The sequence below is a fragment of the Rhinolophus sinicus genome, chromosome 8 (assembly GCF_057876585.1).
Source record: "Rhinolophus sinicus isolate RSI-liver-muscle chromosome 8, RSI-T2T, whole genome shotgun sequence".
In the NCBI taxonomy this organism is placed as follows: Eukaryota; Metazoa; Chordata; class Mammalia; order Chiroptera; family Rhinolophidae; genus Rhinolophus; species Rhinolophus sinicus.
The window spans coordinates 16,006,168-16,034,087 of NC_142508.1; the positions used below are offsets into that span (position 1 = coordinate 16,006,168).

The 27,920-nt window shown below is 36.7% G+C and overlaps 1 protein-coding gene across 3 annotated transcripts in view; it reads left to right on the top strand.

Moving 5' to 3' along the window:
- The window catches only part of COPG2 (coat protein complex I subunit gamma 2), a 111,932-nt gene that overhangs the window by 38,489 nt on the left and 45,523 nt on the right, over nt 1–27,920 (top strand). For all 3 annotated transcript variants that reach the window (XM_074315602.2, XM_019751183.3, XM_088799915.1), the window contains exons 10-20: nt 8,627–8,760; nt 9,310–9,377; nt 11,128–11,316; nt 16,104–16,199; nt 16,513–16,756; nt 18,899–18,974; nt 19,801–19,904; nt 20,409–20,534; nt 21,354–21,416; nt 21,887–22,026; nt 22,594–22,765. In XM_074315602.2, coding sequence (XP_074171703.1) covers nt 8,627–8,760; nt 9,310–9,377; nt 11,128–11,316; nt 16,104–16,199; nt 16,513–16,756; nt 18,899–18,974; nt 19,801–19,904; nt 20,409–20,534; nt 21,354–21,416; nt 21,887–22,026; nt 22,594–22,765 — 1,412 coding nt within the window. The remainder of the gene's footprint in view (nt 1–8,626; nt 8,761–9,309; nt 9,378–11,127; nt 11,317–16,103; nt 16,200–16,512; nt 16,757–18,898; nt 18,975–19,800; nt 19,905–20,408; nt 20,535–21,353; nt 21,417–21,886; nt 22,027–22,593; nt 22,766–27,920) is intronic.

A 27,920-nucleotide genomic window follows, 5' to 3' on the forward strand; every position in this document is an offset into this window, starting at 1 on the left:
TGTGGTCATAGATTGTAGGTCCCTATTTCCTTGCTGACTGTCAGCCAGGGGTTGGTCTGTGCCATGTAAGGTTAGCATATTCACAGGTTCCTTCCTCAATGGAAGAGCCATTCTGCCTGCTACAAGTATACTAACTGAAATGGATAATTTGACAGATGGGCTTAACATCAGATTAGAGACAGGTGACGAAAGAGTGAAAGAGTAAATTTGAAGATGGAGCAATAGAAAGTCATTTGAAGAACACAGAGAAAACAAGCTAAAGAAAAACAGAGCTTCAGAGAACTGTAATATCAAGTGGCCTCCCACTTACCGTGTTTCCTTGAAAATAAGACTTAGCTGGACAGTCAGCTCTAATGCGTCTTTTGGAGCAAAAATTAATATTAGACCCGGTCTTATTTTACTATAATGTAAGACTGGGTCTAAATATAATATGATATGATATGATATGATATGATATGATATGATATGATATGATATGATATGATATAATATAAACCGGGTCTTATATAAGATAAGACCGGGCATAATATAATGTAATAGATTGGGTCTTATATTAATTTTTGCTTCAAAAGACGCATTTGAGCTGATTGTCTGGCTAGGTCTTATTTTTGGGGAAACATGGTAATATGTAATTGGAATTCCAGAGAAAGTTGTGAGAGAATGGAGCAAAAAGATATATGAAGAAATAATGAACAAATATTTCCCAATATGCATGTATCCTGGCAATGCAAGTTTGACCTAACAATAAAAAATCAACGTAACGGGCCGGCCTGGTGGCTCAGGCGGTTGGAGCTCCGTGCTCCTAAGGCCGAAGGCTGCCGATTCGATTCCCAGGTGGGCCAGTGGGCTCTCAACCACAAGGTTGCCAGTTCGACTCCTCGACTCCCGCGAGGGATGGTGTGCTGCACCCCCTGCAACTAACAACAGCAACTGGACTGGAGCTGAGCTGCACCCTCCACAACTCCGATTGAAAAGACAACAACTTGACTTGGAAAAAAAAAAAATCAATGTAACATTTTTTGTTTAAAGAATAAAGAAGAAAAATCTTAACACCTGAATGGATGCAACAAAAAGTAGTGGATAAAATTGAATGGCAATTTGTGATTAAAATATTCATATTTCTTTTCAAAGCAAAGAATGGAAGGGAACATCATTGTTCTGATAAGGGTACCAAAAAATCTCCAGTAAAATCTATACTTATTGGTGAACTATTGAAGGCTTTCCCACTGAGATTGTGAATGAGACAAGTATGCCAGCTAATCCTATTTTTTAAGTAACATTTTACTGAAAGTCCTACGTGGTGCAATAAGTAAAAAAAAAATCTAAAGATTTGAAAACTGTCTTTGCAAGACAACATGGTTATGCATATAGAAAATGCAAAGTAATCTGTACATTACTGGAATTGATACATGAATTTACCACGGTTATTGGATAGGTCAGTATCCCAAACCAATTACATTTTTATATCCCAGCACCCAATCAATAAGGTAAAATTTTGAAATGATGGTACCATTTATATTAAAATGAAATCCTTAGGAATAAGTCTACCAAAAATTGTGTACATCTCTACCCAGAAAATTATAAAATGTTATTTAAAATATGACCTGAATAAATGGAGGGTCTTAGATTGGAACATATCATGTTCTTAGATTGGAATATTCAGTGCTGTAATGATGTGACATCTTATTTTGATCTGTGGATTCAGTGAAACCCCCAATCAGAATCTCAGTTGGCTTCTTTTAAATACCAAACAGAAATGCATACATTTGTTTGTCAAAAGTCAAACATGGATACCGTTAGTACTGGTATTCATAATAGCCTGAAATGGAAGCAGTCCAAATGTCCATCAATGACGGAATAAAAAATAAGTTGTATATTCATACAGACAATAGTAGACAACAATGGAAACGAACAAATTACTGTTCAATGCAACCACACGGATAAATCTCACTAAGCAGTCACACAAACAAATTTTGTATAGTTCTATTTAAGTTAATTTTAAACATAATGGGCACAAGTAATCTACAGTATTAAAGGATAGATAGTACATACCTTTAGGGCAGGATCACAGTAGTGCTTGGAAGGTGGCATATGGGGCTTCTGGAATGTTTGATATATTCCTTTTCTTTGTCATAGTAGGTTTGTAATAATTCACTTATGATCTGATTATAAATTTTTGCATGACAAACTACTGCAAAGCTTAAATTTTTTAACATCCAAGATGATAAAGAGAAAATTCTAAAAATTATATGACAGTAAAGACACTTCACCCATAGTTTTACTTCAGATTTCTCTGAGTTGCATTGCATGCTGATTTTGAGGGGAAGCAGCCCTTCCCTGGAATAATCAGGGGCTGGGGTCTAAACCTTTCAGCTGTACAATGTGGCATGCTAGTAGCAGGAACGTCCATGTCAGCCTTCATGGTTGGGGAAGTACCAGCCCCTCCGTTGGCATGACGAGAAAGAGCTCAAGTTCGAGCTTTGTGATTGACCAGAATTGATTGCCTTATACATTTGGCTGAGTCCAGTTGTTCTGGAGGCCCATAGGAATCCAACTTCTTTTCTGGGTGACCAGGAAGTCAGTTTTGGACAAAGTTACCCTTACCCCCTCACTTGTTAATTCACTTGTTAATTCTCAGAATTTCTCTGGCAATTCTTTTTGATTTTGTATGTATATTATCATAGATGGTGTTTCAAAAAATTACAGTTTTCTTTACTATAAATTTCCCTGTTAGTACTGCTTTTACTGCATTCCACAAGTTTAGGTATGTCGTGTTTTTGTTTGTCTCATGATATTTTCTAATTTCCCTTTTGATTTCTTATTTGACCCATTGGCTGTTCGACAGTGTGTTAATTTCTACATATTTGTGAATTTTCCATTTTTTCTTCTGTTATTAATTTCTAGTTTTATTTCATCGTGATTGAAAAAGATACTTGTTATGATTTAAACCTTAAATTTTGTAAGACTTCTCTTGTGACCTACCATGTGATCTATCCTGGAGAATGCTCTGTGTGCACTAGAGAAGAATGCATGTTCTGCTGCTGTTGGGTGAAATGTTCTGTGTATGTGTGTTAGGTCTCTTTGATCTATCGTGTTGTTCTAGTTCATGAACAGAGACTGTTTCTCCATTTACTTAGATTTCTCAGCAGGGTTTTGTAGTTTTCAGTGTAAAAGCCTGCATTACTTTTATTAAATTTATTTCTAAGTATTTTCTTTCTAATGCTATTATGAATGGAAATGTTTTTATTTTGTTTTGGATTAATTATTGCCAACATACAGAAATAAAATTGATTTTTGCATGTTAATCTTGTATCCTATAACCTTGCTATGGTCATTCAGTTCCGTGTGTGTATGTATTCCTTGGGATTTTCTCTGTACAGGATCATGTCATCTGTGAACAAAGACAGTTTTACTTTTTCCTTTCCAAACTGGATGTCTTTGATTTCTTTTTTTGCCTAATTTGTACCTCAGTACATTGTTGAGTGGAAGTGGTGAAAGCAAACATCCTTGCTTTGTCCCTGATCTTAAGGGGAAAGCAATAAGCATTATGTTAACTGTTGATTTTCTGGAGATGCCCTTTGTCAGATTGAGGACAGTCCCTTCCTTCAGCCTCTGGTTTTTTTTTAAGAGTATTTATCACGAATGAGTATTAGAGTTACTTTTTCTGTATCTATTAAGATGATCATGTGGTTTCTGTCCTTTATATTATCAATTTGGTATATAACAAAAATTGATTTTCTGTTGTTAAACCAATTTTTCATTCCTGGGATAAATGCTACTTAATTATGGTGTATAATTCTATTTATGTATTGCTGGATTCAGTTTGCTGATTTTTTAAAAAGGAGTTTTATGTCTGTGTCAGGAAGGATATTGGTCTGTAGTTTTCTTGTGAAAACGTCTTTGTTGTAATACTGGCATCACATTAGTTGGAAAGTAGTGTACCCACCTCATTTATTTTCTGAAAGAGTTTGTGAAGGATTGGTATTATTTCTTTAAATATTTGATAGAATTAACCAATGAAATCATTGCTTTTTCTTTTCTTTTTTATAGTATGTTCAAAAATATTTTTTTTAATTGATTGGGGTCACAGTGGTTAGTAAAATTACATAGGTTTCAAGTGTACAGTTCAATAATATATCATCTATATATCACATTGTGTTCTCACCACCCAGAATCATTTCTCCTCCCATCACCAAGAGGATAAAGGAGGTCAAATATATGGTGACCTGGCTTTTCTTTGAGGAAAGGTTTTAAATAACTAACTCATAAGTATATTTAGATTTTGTATTTCTTTGTGAATCAGTTTTGGTAGTTTGATATTTCTAGGGATTTGTCCATTTCATCTAAGTTATCTAATTTGTTGGCATATAGTTCATAATACACCCTTAAAATCATTTCAGTTTCCTTAGGGTCGGTAATTTGTGTGTTTTTTTTCTCTTTGTTTCATGGTTAGTCAAGCTGAAAGTTTGTCAATTTTGTCGATCTTTCTAAAGAATTAACTTTGGATTTCATTGATTTTTTTTTTTTAATGTTTTTCTTCATCCTAGTCCATTGATCTCTGCTTTGATCTTTATTATATCTTCTCACTGTGGGCTTCATTGACTCTTTTCATTTTCTAATTTCTTAATTGTGAAAGCTCAGGTTATTGATTTCAGACCTTTCTTCTTTTCTAGTATAAGTGTGTAAAGTTGTAAATTTCCTTCCAAACATTGCTTTTATCTATGTCTCATAAATTTTATGTGGTATGTTTCATTTTCATTCAGTTTCATATATTTTGCCAATTTCCATTTGATTTATTCTTGATTCATGAGTTATTTAGAAATGTTGTTTGATTTCCAAATATTTGGGGATTTCTCCTATTTATTTTCTCTTGATTTATAATTTAATCCAGCTGTGGTTGGGTAACATACTTTGATGATTTCCATCCTTCTAAATGTATTGAAACTTTTTTTATGACTGTCATTTAATCTATCCTTGAGACCTGTCCATATGTTCTTAAAAATGTGTATTTTACACTCATTGGCTTGTATTGGATGATTATGTTGTTCAAGTTTCCTATATCCTTGATGATTTTATATCTAGTTGTTCTATTAATTATTGGGTAGGTATAGACATCTCCAGCTATTGTTAAATGATGTTTTTCCTTTCATTTTGTCAAGGTTTGCTTCATGTATTTTGAGGCTCTGTTGTTAAGTGTGTATATATTTGTCATTGTTGTATCATCCTGGTGTATTGATCTCTTTCTCATTATGAAATGTCTTTTTATCTCTTATTATATTTTTGTCTTAAATTCTGTTCTGTCTGATACTAATATAGCCACTCCTGATTGCATGGTATATCTTTTCTCATCTTTTTACTTTCCTCCTATTTGTATCTTTGAATCTAATGTGTGTGTCTTGTAGATAGAATATAATTGAATTTTGCTTTTTCATACTGTCTGGCAATCTCTATGGTTTGGTTGGGTGTTTAGACCATTCACATTTAATATAATTATTGATATGGCTGGATTTACCTTTTCAATTTTTCTGTTTGTTCTATGTAAGTCTCCTGTATTTTTTGTTCCTCTTTGATTGCTTTCTTTTGTGTTAAATATTTTCAGTGTATCATTTTAATTTCTCTGTCAATATTTTTACTTTTTTTCCACTTTTTCTGAGTTGTTAATCTAGGGATTAGAACATATATTTTAATTTACCACAATCTACTTCAGATTAATACTAATTTAATTCTAGCAAAATATAGAATCTTTGCTCCAATGTATTTCCATTCTCTCCCTGCTCCTGTTTGCTACTATTGTCATGTGTATTACATGCGTGTGTTATAAATCCAACATAGTGTTATAATTATTGCTTTATACAATTTTATATGTCCTTTAAAGTAGTAAAGAAATGAAAACAATGTATCTATAGAATCTTTTATATCACTTTACATATTTACCATTTCTAGTGCTCTTTATTTCTCCTTGATTATTCGTGTCACTGTTCAGAGTCAGTATTTCATTCTAAAGAACTTTCTTTAGTATTTTTGGTAAATTAAATCTATTAGCAATGCATTTTCTCAGACATTGCTTATGTAGGAGTGTTCTTTTTCAGCTTTCATTTTTGGAGGGTAGTTTTGCTGGATATAGAATTCTTGTCTTTTTATTTCAGCACTTTGAATATGGTCTACTGCCCTTTCTCTTCCACTGTTGCAGGTGAAAAGTCAGCCATTAATTATATTGATGCACCCCCGTACCATGTGATGAGTAGTTTTTATCTTACTGCTGTCGAAATTTTCTCTCTGTCTTATGCTTTTGGCAGTTTGACTATGGTATTTCTGTGTGTGGATCCTTTTGTATTTATGCTGCTTAGGATTTGTTGAGCTTCTTAAGTGCATAGATTAATACTTTAAATCAGATTTGGGGAGTTTTTGGCCATTCTTCAAATATTCCTTTTGCCCTTTTGTTCTCTCCTTTCCTTCTGGGACTCCTATTATGCAAATGTTGTTACATGTGGTCATATTCCACAGGTCTCTAAGGCTTTGTTCCTTTTTCTTCATTCTTTTTTCTTTATTTTCCTCAACTGGACTATCTTAGTGTACCTATCTTCAAGTTTTCTGGTTCTTTCTACTGCCAGTGTAAATCAAGTGTTGAATTGCAGATTTTAATTTTTCACTCCAGTTACTGTACTTTCCAAATCCAGAATTTCTGCTTGGTTTTTTAAAAAAAACAAAAACAAATAACTCATTTCTATTTATAGTCTCTTTGGTAAGACATGATTGTCATGCCTTTAATTCTTTAATTCTTTAATCCCTTTCATTCTTTAGACATGGATTCCTTTATTTCTTTGAGTATATTTATATTAGTTGACTTAAAGCCTTTGCCTAGCAAATCCAACATCTGTGCTTCCTCAGGAAATATTTCTATTGATCACCTTTTTTCCCTCCTATACATGGGCCATACTTTACTATTTCTTTGTATCATAACTTTTTGTCAAAAACTGGATATTTTAAGTAATGTAATTCTGGTTTTCAGATTTCCCCCTTTCCCATCCTCAAGAGTTTTTTTTGTTGTTGTTGTTTTGCTTTTCAGATTTTATTGGGGAAGGGGAACAGGACTTTTTTGGGAAACAATGTGTACTTCCAGGACTTTTCCAAGTCAAGTTGTTGTCCTTTCAATCTTAGTTGTGGAGGGCGCAGCTCAGCTCCAGGTCCAGTTGCCGTTGTTAGTTGCAGAGGGTGCAGCCCACTATGTCTTGCGGGAGTCGAACTGGCAACCTTGTGGTTGAGACAATGTGCTCCAACCAACTGAGCCATCCAGGAACTCAGCTGCAGCTCAGCTTAAGGTGCCGTGTTCAATCTTAGTTGCAGGGGGTGCAGCCCATCATCCCTTGTGGGAGTGGAGGAATCAAACCAACCTTGTGGTTGAGAGCCCGTGCTCCAACCAACTGAGCCATCTGGCCACCTGGGAGCTGAGCTGCAGCTCATTGACTTCATTCTAGTTGTGGAGGGCGCAGCTCACTGGCCCATGTGGGAATTGAACTGGCAGCCTCATTGCCCAGAGCTCACGCTCTAACCAACTGACCCACCTGTCCACCCTCTCAAGAGTTTTTTTGTTGCTCTTTATTGTTGTTTGTTTGGTGACTTTTCTGGGCAAATAGTGCAGTCCTTATTCTTTGTCATACGTGGCCACTCTGCTTAGTTAGCTGAGTCGTGAGAAAATTTGGGGGCAGATTTTCTTAAAAGCTTTAAAGCAATATGTCTCTTACCCTTTTTCCAATGGGCACTTTGTGTGTTGAGTGGGGTATGTCTTCCATGCTCTTGCAATTTATAACTGCGTTAGCCTTCACTTCCTACTTATGCAGAACCTCAAGGTCAGCATTGGTGAGAGATCAGGGCTCTGTCAGGTCTTTCCTGGATATTTGCACAGCCTTCCACATTTGCATGGCCTTCTACATCCTCAGGAATATGTCAGAAATTGTCAAAGCTCCCTACAGACATCTCAGTCCTCAGATTTTCCTTTTGAGTTTTTTGTCCAGCTTCTTGATTGCCCCAACTGGAATCGCTGCCTCTGGCAACTGCAATGTTAAACAATTGCCAGTGATTTTTGGGGACAAACTCCCTGGAGGCATAAGGCTTTCCTCAGTGCCTGAGCTCTGAGTCAGATGATACATAGATTAGCTCCAGGAATGGGGCTATTCTAGGGAGCACCAATCAGGTCAGATCCTGACAGATCTCTGGGCACAGGGCTTTCAAGGGAGCTCCAAACCCACCTGCCTCCTCCGGTGGCTGCTAGGCTACTGGCTTTCATAGCTACTATGTTTGCGAGGCTGCTGGTTTCCAGGGATGCCATGAAACTGGGAAGAGAGAATGGAAATAGAGCAAGTCAAAATATCAAAACTTGCTGTTCTTTTCTCGAATAAATGTTCCTAGGATTGTTGCAAGCCTTTAGATAATTTGTAGAGTGATGAAAAAGTTGATTTTGAAAATGTATGCCAGTGTTCTCATTATTTTTATGGAGGAATGGATTTCCAGAGGTCCTTCGTCCATAATTCCAAAAGTGCTTCTCAGTCAGTGTGTGTTTTTAACCACTATGCATATTGCCTTTGTTGTTTTTGATATCTAATCATGGCCCATATATTTTTATTGTCAGTCATGAAAGCCCACTCTTTGATTTCATTGAGAGCTGCTTGCGAAATAAACATGAAATGGTTATTTATGAAGCCGCTTCAGCCATCATCCATCTTCCTAACTGCACTGCAAGGGAGTTGGCACCTGCTGTTTCAGGTTAGTTGTGTATTTCATAATTGGCTTTTGTTTATATTCTTATGCTTTTGTTTTAAGCTACAAGGTCTGCAGGATGGCTATTAAGAATGATTTTTGAACCTTAGCTCTGTATATACAGCTTTTGCATCTTGATATATAGATGATTATTTTAGTTGTTCATAATTACGCATACTTCTTTTTCTGAAGTTACTATTTTCCCATGTAAAACATTTAAAAGTAACTTTAATGCCATCAGTTCTCCTTAATGTTTAAAAAGCCCATTTGCTCCTGTAACTATAAATATTCCTACCATTTAAATTCAGATATTAATGGTCATATCATTTCTTTTAGAAAAAAAGAATAAACTTTGTTTTCTATACTATAAAGTTTTTATAACTTGACAAAAATGGCTTTTTCCATTTTTGACGATATACTTTTCATGTGAATTTTTGATGCTGTGATCTAATTTCTTATGCATATTTTGAATATGTTTCTTCACGTACTGTATTTTCAGATATATGCTCTATGATGCAATGAGCTATATTCACAGTGATCTTTTTTCTTTTCTAGTTCTTCAATTGTTCTGTAGCTCTCCTAAGCCAGCTTTGAGATACGCAGCTGTGAGGACCTTGAACAAGGTAGGTGTCCCTTTGCTAATGATTGACTTACATCCATATTTGATGGAGAAGTATAAATGGAAACATTTGGCTTTCTCTCCACGGTTAGTAGGTGTGATGGATGGGCTTCACTTCTGCAGCACCTCACTTGTATTGTGCCCTTAGGTATCGCCCCTTTTACTGTTATTCAACTGCAGATTACCATCCATTTCTGACCTTTAAGCACTGCACAGGATAGAGCCACACTGTCCAATAGGATGGCCATTAGTCACAAGGGGCTGTTTCCATTTACATTAATGAAAATTCAATAAAATTAAAAATGGATTTCTTCTGTCACTCTAGTCACAGTTCCTGTGCTCAGTAGCCACATGTGGTTAGTGACTCTCACCTTGGACAGTGCAGATACAGAACATTTCTGTCATTTCAGAAAGTCCTCTCGGATGGTGCTGGTCTACAGTCCAATGATAATTATATATGACATTTTAAATTTTATAGCTAAACACTTAACATTTTTTAAAGACGAGATTAATTTTAATATGTTTTATTTACCCTAATATATATAAAATGTAGTATTAACATGTAATCAGTATAAAATTGTCGAAGATATATTTCGCCTTTTAATTTTTCATACTGTCTTTCACATCTAGTGTATATTTTATTTTATATTTACAGCGTGTCTCACTTTGGACTAGCCACAAATGCTTAGCTGTAACGTAAGTCTAGAGCATACAGTACAGAAACACAGAATAAATTAAATAACGATAAAAATTTTAAATGAAAAGTTTAATGTAGTAGAAGACTTATCATAAGGCAGTACGTGATTCATAATAAATTAATTGTATGAACAATTGGAGGAGAGAGAAGTTTAGAGCATCCATGGAAGAAGCCTTTATAGAACAATTCTTTGAATTGTATTTAAGAGTTGATATAAGTGACATTCCTTCACCTATAATTTTGGAGCCAGATGTGTCTCAGAATTCAGTATTTTGTGAATTTTAGAAACGTTATATGATGTTATCTTGTATGTACTATCCCCACTAGGCCTGGAGCAGCACCCCACCATTAGACACATTAATATTTCTACACTGTACATGTGACTATCCTTACTAACTGGACTAAATTAAGACTTAATTGTTTTACATTAGTTTGGGTCATGTTTGCTATTAAATGAATTTTGATGCCAGTATTTTGCTTAGTTTTCAATTTTTTAGATTTGTGGGTAAAGGATTCTATACCAGTATTGGGGGAGGCAGAGAGGGGAACGACATCAACAAAAACAAAAAAAGCAGAATGACAGATAGGATGTTGTGAACATGAGCAATTCGCTTTGGCTGGACTTTGCTTGTTTAAAAACAGAAGTGTTTTCTAAAGTGATAAGATATTAACAGTCTTGAGCAATGTTTGCCACGGTCCTGTACTTAGAGATTCTATCATCTAGTAGAATAGATATCCATGTATACATGTACCATAAGGATAAACAAGCCAACTGTGATAAAAGACACGGTGATATTGTTATAAAGGTTATAGAAACCAGGGAAGAGAAAGTGCAATGCTGTACTATGACTATGGCTATTAATCATTTGTCAAATGACATATCATACCTTATTAATTGGAAACGTTATTGAAACAGTTACTTTTAACCTGTGTTGTCCCATTTAGGTTTTAAAAAGCCACTTAAATTAAAATTTCTATTTCCCTCATTCTTTGTTTTTTCAAGTTCTGTTCTTTATTAATAAAAATTTGCTTAATATTTTTCTTGCCCTTCCACAAGGTGGCAATGAAGCACCCCTCTGCTGTCACTGCCTGCAATCTGGACTTAGAAAACTTGATCACAGACTCAAACAGAAGCATTGCTACCCTGGCCATTACTACACTCCTCAAAACAGGAAGTGAGAGCAGTGTGGACAGGCTCATGAAGCAGATATCTTCTTTTGTGTCTGAAATCTCAGATGAGTTCAAGGTAAGAGTTTAAATATGTGGCTTGCCCATTTATTTTCTTAACAGTATCTTTTGATGATCAGAAGTTTTAAATTTTTATTAAGTGTAATTTATTAGTTTTTTTTCTTTTACAGTTTTGCTTCCTGTGTCCTAAGAAATCTCTGTCTACTTCTAAAAGTTATTTTCTTATGTTTTATTGTAAATGTTTTGGGGTTTTATTTTAGCCTTTTCATTTTGTTCTATGAACCAACTTGAATTAATATTTGTGCACTGTGTGATAAGTTCAGTTTTTTCCCCATACTGATATCCAGTCATTCCAGCATAATTTGTTGAAAAGATTTCTCTTTCCCCATTGGAATTCTTGGGCATCTTTGTCTGAAAAACAGATAACAATATAATTGTAAATATATTTCTGGGCTCCTTATCATATTCCATTGATCTGTTTGTCAATACTGTGCCAGTACCACACTCTATGTATTATTAGAGTTGTATGGTACCTCTTAAACGTCAAGTAGTATGGTCTTCCAACTTTGTCTTTTTTTTAACATTAGAATTTCTTTGCATTTCCATATAAATTTTAGAAACAGCTTATAACTTCTTTAAAACAAAGCCTGCTAGAGTTATGCTTGGGATTGTGTTGAATTTATAAATCAATTTGGGGTGAACTGACGTCTTAACAATGTTAGTTCTTCCAGTTTATGAATATGGTATACCTTTCCCTTTATTTAGGTCTTTAATTTTATTTAGGTCAGTGTTTTGTAGCGTGTACTCCAGAGGTCTTACATGTCTTTTGTTAAATTTATATCTAAATATTTTATGCTTTTTTATTCTATTTTATTAAAATTTATTTTCATTGTTTGCTACTAGTATATAAAAATACATTTTTTTTTTACATTCCCATAACTCAGTATCCTTGCTAAGTACCGTATTAGTTCTCGTTGTTGTTATATACATTATTTACGTAGGTTGTCTATGTAAATAATCATGTTATCGGTTAATAAAGACAGTTTTACTTCATTTCTAATTCAAATGCCATTCCTTTCTTTTTCTTGCTTTATTAAAATGGCTAGGATTCCCAGTACATTGTTGAATAGAACTGGTAAGAATGTGCTAATCAGAAGAGCAGTAAGATTAGAAAGATTTTATTCTTTCATTCTTATTTCTCAGTCAAGTATAACTGACCCCATTTACTCTATTCTAGTGTACATCTAGACTTTTAAAAAACAAACTTAGCCTGTATATTCAAGTGGACATTTTGATTCTCTGGGGAACCAATGAAGGTCATTTTGTGGTGTAGTTTATTGAATGAATCTCCTATGCTTGGACATTTAGATAGTTTGCAATTACAAATAATGCTGCAGTGGATAACTTTGTGCATATGTTTTCTTGAAATGTTGGAGGTATATCCTTAGGGTAAATCTTTAGAAGTCCGTATGCTAGGTTGAAGGGTATCATTTCTTTTATAATGAGGGAAGTTAAACATCTTTTCATATTTTTAAGAATCATTTAATACTTTTTGAATATTGTTTACTCATGTTTTTTTCCTATTTTCTGTAGGATTTTTGGTCTTTCATTTCCTCAATTATTCATAACATTTTCTTATATATTAGGGATATTATTTTTTTATCTGTGAAATGTTATATTTTTTCCCAGTTTGTCATTTGTCTTTTGACTTTTCTTATGATGTCTTTTGTCATGCGAAAGCTTTTTATTTCTGTATAGTCAAATTTGTCAATCATTTATTTTATTGCATCTGTCTTTTGAGTAATAGTTAGAAAGCCTTTCCCTTTAGATTATAGAATCTGAATGGGTGAATAAGAATTCACCCATGTTTTCTTCTGGTATGTGCATATAGTTTCATGTTTTACATTTAGATATCTGATCCATTGGATTTTATTATTATATATGGTACCGTGTTTCCCCGAAAATAAGACCTAGCTGGACAATCAGCTCTAATGCATCTTTTGGAGCAAAAATTAATATAAGACCCAATATTATATTACATTACATTATATTATATTATACCTGGTCTTATATAAGACCCAGTATTATTATATTTATATTATATTATATTATATTATATTATATTATATTATATTATATTATATTATATTATATTTTATATCTGGTCTTATATTATAGTAACATAAGACCGGGTCTTATATTAATTTTTGCTCCAAAAGACGCATTAGAGCTGATTGTCCGGCTAGGTCTTATTTTCAGGAATACACGGTATGAGAAGTGAATCTCATTTTTCCTTTTTTCATTTATCCCCCAAATTTTTATTTAAAAGACTGTCTTTGCCCCAGTGATTTGAGATACCACCTTTATCATATACTCAAGTTCTATATGCACTTGGGTCTATTTGGGACTTTGTGTTCTGTTCTGTTGTTCTCTTTATCTATTCACACATCAGTACCACACACTATTTTAAGTATAGAGGTTTTGTAGGATGTATTAATATCTGTTAGTCCCCTCTCATAGCTCTTTATTTTCATTGATTCTCCAGCTATTCTCACATGTATATTTTTCCTTATGAATTTTTGTGTTAACTTGTCTAGCTTCATAAAAAAAATCTCATTGGCATTTGTATTGGGATCACCTTACGTTTATAAGTTAATTTAGGATTAAACAGATATGTTGATGATGTTGACATTTTAACCAGGAGCAAAGGATGTCTTATAATTTGTTCAAGTCTACTTTTGGGCCTTTCAAAAATATTTTATAGTACTTTTATATTAGTTTTGAGTGTCTTTAAAATGCTTTTCTTGAGTATTTTGTCTTTTGTTGTTGCCAGTATAAATGCTTTTATCCATTATAGCTTTTAACTAGTTGTTATTCATGCCTATAAATAGTATTGTTTTTGTATGTTTAATTTTGTGTCCTACCACCGTGTTTCCTTGAAAATAAGACCTAGCCAGACCATGAGCTCTAATGCGTCTTTCGGAGCAAAAATTAATATAAGACCCAGTATTATATTATGTTATGTTATATAATATTATATAAGACCCCGTCTTGTAATAAAATAAGACTGGGTCATATATTAATTTTTGCTCCAAAAGACGCATTGGAGCTGATGGTCCGGCTAGGTCTTATTTTCGGGGAAACACGGTACCTTGCTAAATTAATTTATTGCATTAGTTTTATTGATTCTCTAAGGTTTCCAGGTATCTTATCAAGTCATCTGTAAATAAAGATAGTTTTGTCCTATATTTTCCAATTCTTATTCCTCTAATTGTTTTCTCTTGTCTAATTGCATTGGCTAATATTTCCAGAATAATGTGAAATAATAGTTGAGATAGTGGCATCGTTGTATTGTTTCTGACCTTACTGGGAATGACCCTTGGGGTTCTCTGTTAAGTAATATGCTAACATTAGGATTGAGGGGTGTGTGTGTGCAAAATGGAATTATCCATCCATTCCTATTTTAGTTTTTCAAGAATTTTTATTAGGAATGGGTGTTGGATTTTATCAAAGGCTTCTCAGACTCTATTGATCTATCGATACTAAATATCAATATATTGTCTCCATAGACTCATTAATATGAGTTAACCAATTTGCTAATGTTGAACCAACCATTCTTGCATTCTTGGTATAAATTTCATTTCATCATGACATATTATTTTCTTACTCTAGTGTTGGAGTGTTAACTAACATATCACTTAGAATTTTTGCATCATTACTCATAAATTACTTCCATCTGTAATTTTTTATTTTTGTATGTGTACCATCTTTATTAGGTTTAGGTATTATTGCTTCATAAAAAGACTGGTATTTTCTTTCATTTCCTATGCTGGGAAATGATGGATATAGATTTGGGACTATCTGGTTTTGGGGAGACAATTCGCTATTCTCCATGAGTTTCTTGCACATCTTGCAAGTTAGGCACTGACAATTTCCTAGTGTCCCAGCTTTGTTCCCTTTTTGTAGTGCAAGATATCTTGCAACCTTAGAAAATCCAGTGTTTCCCTGTCAAAGTCAAGGGCAGGTTCCCGTATAGCCCTAGAAGGTACAGCTCATGCTCCCTCTAGAGCAAAACACAGACATGCTCCCTGTCCAGTGTAATACAGATAATGTTTCCCTTAGAGCAAAGGACCGGCATACCTCCTTCCTGCTGTAACATGTCCAAGTGCTGTACCTCAGGGTTCTGGTCCTCTAACTCAGCCTGTGCAGGTCCAAGTATTATCTGGTCTTTTTTGCATTGCCCTGTGGGAACTGGGACTCAGGAAACTGGCCCTAAGTACTGATACGCTAGCTACTGCTTTGCTGTGAGGAATTGACTGTCTTTCATCTCTGATCTAGAATCTCGTGTTCTCTACTAGCATCCGTGAAATTGTTGCAGGCTAGCGGTTAGCTTGCAAGAACGGTAAAATCTCATACCCTTCTCACTTCTTGACATGGTCTTTAAAGTTGTGGTAAAATTCTCCTAGAAACCATTTTGTGAAGTAGTTCCTTGATAAGTTCCTCTGTTTCTTCTATGGAACTCAGTATGTTTAAGCTTTTAATCTTTACTGTTCACTTTAAAAATTGTATGTGCTTATTTCCTTGGAGCAAAGGGATGAGGTCTCTTGAATGAACTTTATTTTTACTTTGCTTTTTACATTCCCTTGAGGTTTCCTTATCTTTCATGAAGAACCATTATTGTCATTTTGAGTAACTACAGCACCTTCTTAGCTTGCAGTAGATAAGAAAGTATGCTTAGTAGCTAAAGTCACAAAGATGAACATCCTTTCTGTATTTAGTGTTTTATGGGTGGTCGTTGTACAGTCCTTGTAAAGGTGAATGGTCTTTGTGTTTGTTTTTCTACAGGTGGTGGTTGTACAGGCAATTAGTGCTCTCTGTCAGAAATACCCTCGAAAGCACAGCGTCATGATGACTTTCCTCTCCAACATGCTCCGAGATGATGTAGGTAGACCGTTTTATAATCACAGGAAGTTGCTCTCTTAAATTCTTAGGATTCCCATTAAATACCATAGTATTTAAAGCAGCTTTCTTCGTCATCTGAGCATGCCTCTCAAATACTATGCTTACTTCTGGTCACTGTCATACGTTGCTACACATGTTATTGCTTTGACTTTCCCACTTCCAGAAAACCCACTTTTGTTCCTTTCATAATGGAAGGGCAATGAAATTTGAATGCTATAAGTGTGAGCCTTGGGGTATAAGCATTTCTCCAAAAAGCGTTCTCAGAATGAATGGCAGTTTTCTCTTTTGCCAGGGAGGCTTCGAGTATAAGCGGGCCATTGTGGACTGCATAATCAGCATTGTGGAAGAGAACCCCGAGAGTAAAGAAGCAGGTCTAGCCCACCTTTGTGAATTCATTGAGGACTGTGAACATACTGTTCTGGCTACTAAGATTCTACACTTGTTGGGCAAAGAGGGCCCCAGAACGCCTGTGCCGTCCAAGTATATCCGCTTTATTTTCAATAGGGTCGTCCTGGAGAATGAGGCTGTCAGAGCCGGTGAGTCTTTGCAACACTGCTAATGATGTAACTGCTGATCTTTTGAAATGCTTAACTCGAGGGGATGGGGATGAAATTGGAAAATGAGGTTGCAAGGTCTGTGTGCTGGTGGGATCTTGGAGCATACTGAAGCCCCACATACACACCTCTTTCTCTGTATTCCAGTTTCCATCCTGACTTCTGCCTTATGTTAGAGACAAATAACCCGTGACGCTCAGTATGACAGGAATACGATGATGGCATCATCCACTTTTTTAGAGTTATAGGCATAAGTATGAATGTCTGTGGTGTGTGTGTGTGTGTGTGTGTGTGTGTGTGTGTGTGTGTGTGTGTCTTTTAAATAGGTCTTAGGAATTCTTTTACTTCCTCTTCTCTAATCATTCCTTCCCTTTAGCATGTGAACAGATTCACCTTTCTCCTATTAAAATATAAACCCTCCTTTGATCTGTTACTCTCACTAGCTACTGACTGTACTTCCGCTGTGAGGTAAACTTGCAGTAGCCATTACTAGCTGACTCCATGGACTACTTTTTCATTTTCTCCTCAACTCACATCTGGCTCTCCCCCTTAAAACTCCTCTGAAACTATTTTTTTTTTAATTACTTATAAGGTAGTTTGAAAATCCAGTTGGACGCGTGCACGTCCTTATCTTTGTCCACCTCGCGGTCAGTCTGGTGTCCTGTGGACTGAACCCCGCATGAAGCGTCCTTTCCCTCGGCCTCCACAGCACCCTGCGTCTTTGCGTCACTCCTCAGTCTTACTTATCGAGCTTTCTTTCCAGTCCTTAAAATACTAGTTTTCCTTAGGGATTTGTCTTACCATACACTTGTTTTTCTGGTGATTATTTTCAGAGCTCTACTGGTAGGCTGGGACATTGCAGTCATGCCTCTTTCCCAAACTTGTATGTCCAACTACCTCAGGCCCTTCAAATTCAACTTGAAATTCAAACTCACCCAAACTGAAATCCTCACCTTTGTCATTCACACAGTTGCAAAGGCAGAAATTTATTCCAGTTTTATCAGCTCGATCTATTCTTTGGCAAAATCCTATCAGTTCTGTTTCCTTACTATTTCTTTATTTTCTTTTTCTATTTTCCTGGGTGCTGCTTTAGACTCTCACTCGTTTCCAGTGCCCAGCTAGTCCGACTGCGTCTAGTCCCACACAGACCCAGTTCTCCACGCTCTGCTGCAAAAATGGTCTCTGCATACAAAATCTGCCTACAAATTGGGTGCAGCCCACTGTGTTACAAATACACACATTTATCCTGTATTTAACCTCCTGGAACAATAACTTTGAGGTTAAACCACCACCTACTTTTGTTTTATCTCTAGTGTCCCCTGCTCTCTAACACGGGTCTTGTTCTTCAGCCTTCCTCACCTGTGTGCAGTTCCAGCATTCATCCATGCTCTCTTCTCTAGGCCGAGGGCCTTTGCACCTGTCCTTCCCTCTGCCTCTAATACTTTCCCTGCCTTTTCCCTCTGGCTAACCCTACTTGTTGTTCAAAATTTAGCTCAAGTAGTAGGTGTTCACCTCTTGCCTGCCTTCTCTTCCACCAACTCAGATTTAAGTTCCTTTCTTTGCATTCACATAGCGTCCTGGATATAGTTCTACCATGGACTTACTATGTTGAGTTGTAATTATCTCTTTACTTACCTGTCTTTCCCACTAGAGTACAGCTCCTTTAAGTGAGGGACTGTGTCTCTGTCTCTCTACCCCAGCACTTATCACAATTCCTGACAAAAGTTAGGTGAGCAATAAATCTTTGTTGAATGAAGTGAATTTTAATAATAGAGTTTCTTTTTATGCTTGGAGCTGGTTATTTGAGATTAGAGCTTAATTCTGTCAGTGTGGTATATAAGGGGTTTTCATCAGGGTGGAGGATAGCTCGTAAAAGAAATATGTGATTCCTTTTCCACAATGTCTGGAGGATTTTCCTATTCAGAGCTCTCTTGGGCCTGCATATTTCTATTTATGCTGAAATGGATCAAAGAAATAAGATCAAGAAACACACGATAAAATAGTAAGAGAGTTGACTCCCACTGAACATGAGGAAACCTTTCTCATTTTTTTTTTTTTTTGAATGGTTACTACTTAACTCTAGAAACCAATATTTATGTTGCTTCATTTTATGCTTCATTGTAGCTGCCGTGAGTGCTTTGGCTAAATTTGGGGCTCAGAATGATAACCTTCTCCCAAGCATCCTTGTACTCTTACAAAGGTAAGTAAAACAGTGTCTTCTTGTAAAATAAGAAGCACCATGTGGCTGAAGAGAGAGTTCCTCATTGTACCGTGTCACACACATTGCAGGGCCGAAGGGGAGAGCTGGTGGAGTGAGGGGCAAATGGCATTTTTGTTCTCTTCTAGTAATTTTCTATGTGCTAAGTACTATAAAATTTGACTTTGGATTTCCCTTTGTATGATTTTCAGGCAGTGACTTAAATGCATGTACCTCAATTGGTATAATAGGGGCCAACTTCCAAGTGATTCACTAAGTAGAGTTGAAAATATCAGCTTTTCATGGTCTCCCTTCCTATTTGATGAGGAAAAGACTTGGCGTTAGCAAACACTCTGTGATTACATCTTGTAATTGAAGCAGAAAAATTACAAGTCGAAAGCTGGCTGGTTTAAATGAAAGAAATTGCCATTTGAGTAGTAACAAAGCCTGGATTCTGAATGTTTTTTAGTATCCTTAGAAAGTCTGATATTCCCATTTCTTAATTATAAAGAAGTCAAGTGTTTATCAGGGTCACGTGGTTGCAGACCCAAGAGAAGACTCCAAACTGCTATCTCATGGTATCTGTTCTTCCTGATTATCTTAATGCCGACTTATGTAGCGCTTCTGATTCACAGTGATACTGTTTCTTCACCAATTCAGAGCAGTACCTAAGATTTATGGAGATTTTAAGATCCACTGTTGTGTGTTGTTGAACGCTTTCATAACAAAGGTAGTATCAGATGGCCCGATGGCGTCCTTTAGGTATGGTGGTAAAGCTACTGGGCACCGTCAGCGTGCTGTGACATGCCTATTCTGTGTCTCTGGACAGGTGTATGATGGATACTGATGATGAGGTTCGGGACAGAGCTACCTTCTATCTGAATGTGCTGCAGCAAAGGCAGATGGCACTGAATGCTACATATATCTTCAATGGTCAGTGAGAGCCCAGGATGTAGACAGTACACTCTTGTTCCCCAGATGGCATCTTGCAAGCATATCTCATGATTTGCATATGAGCTGACATCACTAGGCAAAATGCTTGGTTTTTGTCTTCTAATGCGCTTCCAAGTCTAGGGAAATCTGAAGTATGTGAAAGCCCAAAGACTATAGCTTGTTCCTAGTTCTCCTTGAGTCCCTCTGGGCTGGGTTTACCTTGCCTCCCTTATGCTATCATTGTTCCCACATAGCTAAGATGCTTTCTTTTCTGGAAGGTACTTACATTTTGTTGCAAATGTTGATGTTCTACTCCTATGTTTCCTTGGATGAAATTATAAGGCAGTTTTATAGAATAGCCTTTACTTTTAATTATTTAGGTTATGAAGTCTGTGATTATATTTTTCTCCTCCTTCGGATAGCTCAGATAAATATTATAAATCTTGGCCTATCTGGATCCTAGCATTGGCAAGAAGTTATAATGCTGAGATTTCTGTTTCATAGGTTTGACAGTCTCTGTACCAGGGATGGAAAAAGCCTTACACCAGTATACACTGGAGCCTTCGGAAAAACCCTTTGACATGAAATCTATTCCTCTTGCTATGGCTCCTGTCTTTGAACAGAAAGCAGGTAATGGGAACACTTCACTCTGTTAGTTTTTCTGTGTATAAGTAGTTTTACACCAGTAAAATATGCTGTTAGCATATTTTCTCTAATACTTCTTTTGTTTGTTTATTTGTCAGTCTGTACTTCTAAATCTTTTAGAACTAAGGTGAATATTTTCTTATTAGGGTTTTTTTTTTAATTCCTGGTTTTCGCATAAAAGTAAGAATAAGAAACACGATCTAGATTGAAAGTTTTCTCTTTTTTAATGCTCCATATTAGAGCATCTGAAGTCAGTTGTCACTGTGTCTCTCCAACAGTAGTTGTGTTGTTACCTCCTGTTTTTATTCTCTGAAGTTGGTAATTTCTCAGTTAATTTTGCTATTGAAGGTTTGTCTTTAAAGAATATATGGGACAAGATGATAAAAAATATTCCCAAGGAATGTCTAACTTTAAAACACACAAAAAAAAGAAAGGAACAAATGTTTAGTGGTCAGAACTGAGAATGAATGATCTGAACTTTGAACATTTTTCTGTTGATACAGGTCATGTTTCCTATTTGAATCTTGAGAAGATTTGTTTTATATTGTTCCTTCTTTTAAGAGTGCTTTTGTCCATCCTGGTCCATTTAAAGCAAATTCTGTATTTTTAGGGTTTACTTTGTTATTTCACAAAATATGTTCACTAAGTACATTTTAATCTGAGCGTCCCTCCAAAAAGGGTGACAGAAGCCTGCTGTGTTGTTTCGCAATAGCTCTTTACGTGTCTTGAAGTGTCTTTCTGGCTGCACTTTCAGCCCGATAGTGGGAGGGAAGCTCACTTGATTGCTCCTATCTGTCTTTGTAGAAATCACACTTGTGGCTACTAAGCCAGAGAAGTTGGCTCCTTCCAGGCAAGACATTTTCCAAGGTATGACAATTTGATGGGTCGAAGTAATAGTCTTGCACCCTGGGCATATGATATAAATATAATAAAGTCCACTACTTTCATTCAGTTTGATGAATTCTCAGTATAGGAAATCTTTGTGTGGCTGAATATTTATTATCATAGGTTATAGTTGCTGCGGGCTACCTGGAGTCCCTGGGACTTGCCAATTAGAAGTTGCTAATTTACTAATTGGGAATGTTGTTCTTTCTCTGTATCTTGGTTAACAGGGAATTCAAATTCTAGGAATTTGGAATATAGTGATATTAGGAATATTATTTAGTTGCTTTTAGTAATTGAGTATATAAACTCTCTTAAAAGGTACTAAAGCTTGAGGATATATTAGAGTGTTCAACTATAAGGCTATGGAAACTTAAAGCATGTTAGGCATCCAGAATAATGTCTTTCCCTGCCTTCTTATTATTTTACTTTCTTCTTTCCTTTTTTCTTGATAGAACAATTGGCAGCTGTTCCTGAGTTTATGAATCTAGGACCCTTGTTCAAGTCTTCTGAGCCTGTTCAACTTACAGAAGCAGAGACAGAATATTTTGTCCGTTGTATTAAGCACATGTTTACCAATCACATTGTGTTCCAGGTGAGAAAAGTGCCCTAACTGGCTCCCGTAAGGACTTAGTATACTTGGAGACAAGTATTAACTCTGCTTTAGTTTGTAATTCTTGTTCCTTTTATAGTGAACTAGGCAGCATTTCTGGTTTCCTTTCCTAACTCCATACCTACAGAGATACCTTCATGTGATGGGTTAAAAACTAAAAGGACATAAAAACAAAATGTCTGAAGTTGGACAATATAAAGTATAACCTATTAAAAAATAATCATTATTTAACATCAGGATAAATTAAGTGGGTTGTTCCAAGAACTTGGGTTTCAATTTGATTCTTAGAAGCTATCAGACATCTGCCATCTTGTTTGGTAGAACTAAGTCTCAGGAAAGAGAAAAAAAATAATATAAACCCCCAAATCTCAAGAATAAGGCTATCCTAGCGGCCTAAAGAAAAATCTTAGGAGCAGACCTGCAGTGCTGTTTAGAGAGGGAAGGTCTAGTGGGTTCCAGAACTGAGCTGTGGGTTTGGGTGGGAAGGAACAACTTGCTTGCAGACGGTTCTTATCCTTCATAACAGTCTCCTGTTTGCTGACTTTCCAGTTTGACTGCACCAACACGCTCAACGACCAGCTGCTGGAGAAGGTGACAGTGCAGGTGGACCCGTCGGATGCCTTTGAAGTGCTGTGCTGCATCCCAGCCCCCAGCCTCACTTACAATCAGCCAGGAATATGTTACACTCTCGTTCGTCTGCCTGATGATGACTCCGCGGCAGGTACTAACCCACCAAAGGGAAGAGATACTTAGATAATTACGGCTGCGTTACTTGAGCTCTTTAAATGTGGGGACACACGTTCAGCATTCAAGAATATGGTTCTTTTCCTGAATTAAATGTAATGATAAAGAGGGTCTATTTATATTTATAAAATTAGTTACTGCTGCAAGATGTTATTTATAACTAAGTCTCTGAGTAAAATTTGCTGGACACTTAATCTTAAAAAAGAAACTGAACGTATACAGGGATAGTCCACAAAGGGCCTCAGGCCTACTGGTGGACCCGTGTCACCACTCATGAGGGATCAGGTAGGCGCTGTCTCCTCTGAAGGAACACGGCCTGCTTCTCTCTGGTGTTCCTTTCCAGGGCATACTAAGGGCTTGTTATTTAGCAGATACAGGGCATTTTAAAAATCTATCGTTTTCGAGGGCCCGACAGCATAAGGCTGGCGTCTGAGAGTATGTCTCAGCCTGAAATGAGTGTCTTAACCAAAATTAGTGTATCTGTGTTTGAGAAAGGCTTTGTAATTCTCTACTTCATGCATATACAGTCTGGGGGTTCGGGGTGCTTTAAAGGAGAACCAACTGCTAGTGCCAATGTAATTACAAATTTGGGGATTTGAGGTGTTCTGACCTATCTCTTGTGAATGTCAAGTATTTGTTGTACTTGATTTCTTTTCCCCCTTTTCCTACCTGAGTTCTTCTTTTCTTATAGTCACTGCACAGTATTCACAACTGGTACCTGGTTTACACAGAAATAAGCACACATATCGCATTTATGTTTTGAACAACTTTTATTACTAGTACAGGAAAAAACAATTTTTACTAGCACAGGGAAAAAAATCAGATAAAAGTTAACAAAATTAACAAATATTGGGGAAGGTACAGAGTTCAAGAAATCATAGAAGTACTAGTAAATTGTTATCCCTGGTCATCTTTCAGTTACATTTGGGGCTTAACCTGCCTTCTTTTAGCCCCTCTCCGAACTCCCCTTTTAGATGTTGGTTTTGGGAGCCCCTGCCCAATCTCTTCTGTGTTGGATTGCAGACCAGGCTACTCACTCTAGCACGAGGTAGATTCACGTTGGCACCATTGCTGGGTCTGAATCCCAGGTTGTTCCCTCTGGCCCCAGGTGGACCTGCACTTTTAATCTGCAGCCACCCTGGATCCATAACCCCCTGGGTAGGAAGGCACTTTCCTATCTGGCCTCCAGTATTTCTCCTTCGAGCATTAGGCCATCCGAATTTCACCTTTCATTACCTCCTTTATCCCTTTATGAGGTTTTTCTAGGTCCATTCCCGTTTAGCATCACTTTCTTTCCTGGTCTGTTTCCCTCTGATTAGATGTGTCTAAAGTATGTCCACCAGCTAGAAATGAAGCTGGCTGGACTCTTCTGTAAAGCTAGTTTTATTTATTCTTGTTCCAAACTAGTATCTGAGCCCAGTCCTACCGTAGCCCTGTGGCTTCCGCCATCATCCCTGGAAACTGCACTTTCAGTTTTTTCAAGTGAGCCCCTCTCCGTGTTTCCTAATTCCTCCTGTGGTGCTTCTCACTAAGTCTCTGTTTTTTTAAGGGATGCTACTTCACCACTTAATTTTAGAGAGAAACAAAATGCTGAACCCATTAAAGAATCAAGCTCTTCCCAATTGAGAATACGAGCTCCTCCCATTTCCCCAGGTTGACTTGGATAACTGATAACTCAGGTGCCTCACATCCCAGGGAGTGGTCTTAACAAAATACAATAAACACAGTTTTACAAGATCAAAATACATAACACAACAATATGGAAATCACGGAAATTACATACAGTTGAGGAGAAAACAACAGAAAAGATTCCTACTAAGAGAGTAAGTAAAGGATTTTCTCACCCCTCTTACTAAGGGGTTAATTTCTTTTTAAAACATAGATCTTACAAATTAGCCCAGAGGTTTCAACCTTTGGTCTGCTGGCTATGGACTCTTTTGTTTGATGGTTTGTTAGTATTTTATTTATAAAAATTTGGCATTTGGAGAATTTTCTTTCTTTTTTGTTAAACTCAAAGGACTTGCTGATTGGTGCTAAAAGTCAGTTATAAACTCTTGTCATTGCTTTTTGGAGAAAAGAAATGGAATTTTGTCTCAACACTTGGACTTTTAAAATTTTGTTAGTAGTTGATTTATATTTGACCCTTCATAGATCTGCTTAAAAAACTCCTTTCTATTCTTTTGTTTTTGTCAGAAATTCTAAAGTTTTTAATCCATGGCCAATCCAAAGTCTTGGCTGTGCAATGAATAGAAGTGAAATACCAGGGCATAGATGGTAATAAAAATGTCTTTTACCCATTCCTTCTTTTTTGCATTTTCCCACTGCAAATATTCCAAATGTTACCAATCACCTGAAGATCTATACATTACCTCTACTGTGTCTCATCTCAGAAAATATATTTTCCTTATAATCACAGTAAAAAAAAAAATTATATAGATTGTGATTTCCTTCAACTTGAAAATTGTATAGCATAATAGAAAGGACTAGAGGTTTTGGAGATAGACAATTTGGGATTAGAATTCTTACTTTGCTACACACTGTGAATCTTGGATAAATTATTTGATATCTATAAGCCTTTCAGGATTGTTGTAAGGATGGAATGAAGTTAAATAAGGAACGTGATTAGTGTGGTGCCAGACATATAGTAAATACTCAATTAATGGAGCTTTTAAAACTGTTTCAATTCTGGAACTATCCACTTTCTTCCTTTATCCTCTTTAAAAATCAAGTCTTCCACGGTTCAAAAGACACACACCCTCTAATCTCCTGAAAGTTGTTCTATTTGCTGTATCTTTAAACTTTCCCACTCCCCCTTACTTTGTAAGTGTACAGAAAATACACGCCATCTGAAAAAACTAACCCAACATCAAGATATTACCATAACTCCTTCCCTTAAATTATGGGCAATTTGTGGAACGAGTAAGTCTCCATTCAGTTAGGCCTCTTAATATCATCTAGCCTCCAACAATTACTCTGTTACTCAAAAATTTTTAGAAAACCCTTCAAGGCAGCATTCTTTCTCAGTATCTTTACTCGTTCAGCAACTTTCCTTTCTCTGAATATTTTTGCACCACTAACAACATATGTATGCAGCAGTCGGCAAATTTTTCCCCACTTTGGACCTCTGTAATGCCCCTACCTATTTAAGTTTTTGTTCCGTTACCTGCTCAGAACCATCCTAATCCCCAAATTACTTTTATTATTGCACTATCAGGCCTTATTGCATCATATTTCTCATCTCAAACCATTTCAGCAAATTTAAGTCATTTAAAAAGTCTTAATAGAAAACATCCTTACCAAGATCAAGTTTAGCGGTCCATGTGTATGAGTCTTCTGGTTTTCATTAGCGATGCTGCCTCCCATATAACAATTCATAACTCTTTCACATGTATTCAGTTCTCGACTTTCTGCCTACCCTTCCTTAAACCTCCATCTTAACTTGAGCTGCCACAGGATTCTGATGGACTCTGAACTCTTCTCTGAATCTGTAGTCTTGATTCTATTATTTGTTGTTCAATACTAATCATGTTAACTCCTGACATTCTGTATTAAATCTGCAACTTCAACTAAGTAAAATTTATCTCAGAGTTTTTCACTTCGACTCACACGCATCCACTCACTGGGATCCATATTAATGACCCTGATAAAACTTTGCATTCTTTCAATCTAAGTACATAATTTGAATTTTCATTCAAATGCTAAAACAGGATAGGTAGAACATTTTATTCAGCCATTATTTCCCCTGCCTTCATCACTAGAATTCGTATCAGTCTAGCCTTTTTTCTTTGTAGAATATTTATAAGAATTTATTTGAGCCCAACTGAAGGCATATGCCAGGGAGCAAGATCTCAAATGCTTCCCTTCAGTCCAGCCTGAAAAGCAGTATTGCTCCAATTTAACCCCTTCTGACATTGGCCAGATTCCCAGCTTGTGCCCTTTATCCACCCGTTCATTCATCTTGTAACCAGTCTGCCTTTCATCAAATGACGCTGACATTTCTGGCATTCCCTCTGTACTTTCACCTGTCTTCCTGTCCGATTTCATGTGCCCTTTTCACACCATCGGCAACATCATCCAGAATCTTTATTGCTGCTTTGCTTAAATGATAACATCTCTCCAGAATTCAACAGAAACAGGGCACATCCATTCATACCTCTTTTTCCCTCCTTTAGCCTCAGAACACACCTCAGCTTGTTTGCACCGCCCAGGCTTGTGGTTCAGTCTGTCTGGCCTGTACGTGGATTCAGCATGTGACCATGTGTGAGCTCCCTCCTTTGCCTACTCTTGTTACTCAGAACAGCACCAGCCACTGCACACATTTCAGCTCTGCTCTCAGACGTACTCGTGAGAAGGATGGCTGCTGCTGCGCTCCCTTCTGATTTCACTTCAGGAGTTCCTCTCTTTGTGACCGTTTATTCTCCTGAATATAGTGGGCAGCCACTATGAGACTTTCTGGTAGACTTTTCAGGCAGCCACCAATTTCTCTGCAATAATTTCTTTTTATATATTTCTGACATATCCTTGAGGAAATGTAGCTCATGCTCCCTCCACTGTGATCCAGTAATTGTGATCAAGGTTAACAGGCAACACTGTGTATCATAACCATTATAATGTTCCCCATTCTGAGAACGATGTAATATGTATACTGGCGACTCAATCCCAATTTCATTTTAACCACTTCTTTCCATTTTTCTTCGGCTCATTTTCATTGGAAAAACATGCACCGATAAATGTGATGTCACCATCTGTAGGATGCGTATTTTATCAGTGCTACATACCATTCTTTCAAAATCCAATTGATTGCACTACATTGCCTTTGCTTTCTACTTGGGTGTCCTACAGTGGCTCCCTCTATGAATACTCTACATTGTCTCTTTTCCCATAAACAGTGCTTGCCACAGGTATGACTACCATCGCCTAAACTTTCTTAGAGTCACTCGTATGCTCCGGCTTTCTGGCTGTGGAACCCTCCATCCAACCGCTCTGGCTCCTGAGACCTGCCACTCCCCCGGTTGTAGGCTCTTAAGGCCGCTGTGCCCTTCTCCATGTTGCCCTGTTACCCACCTGAGCCCCTCTGACGATCAAAAGGTTCCCTCCTCTCCTTGTCTGTCCCTTTCTTGTCCTGTTGCCAC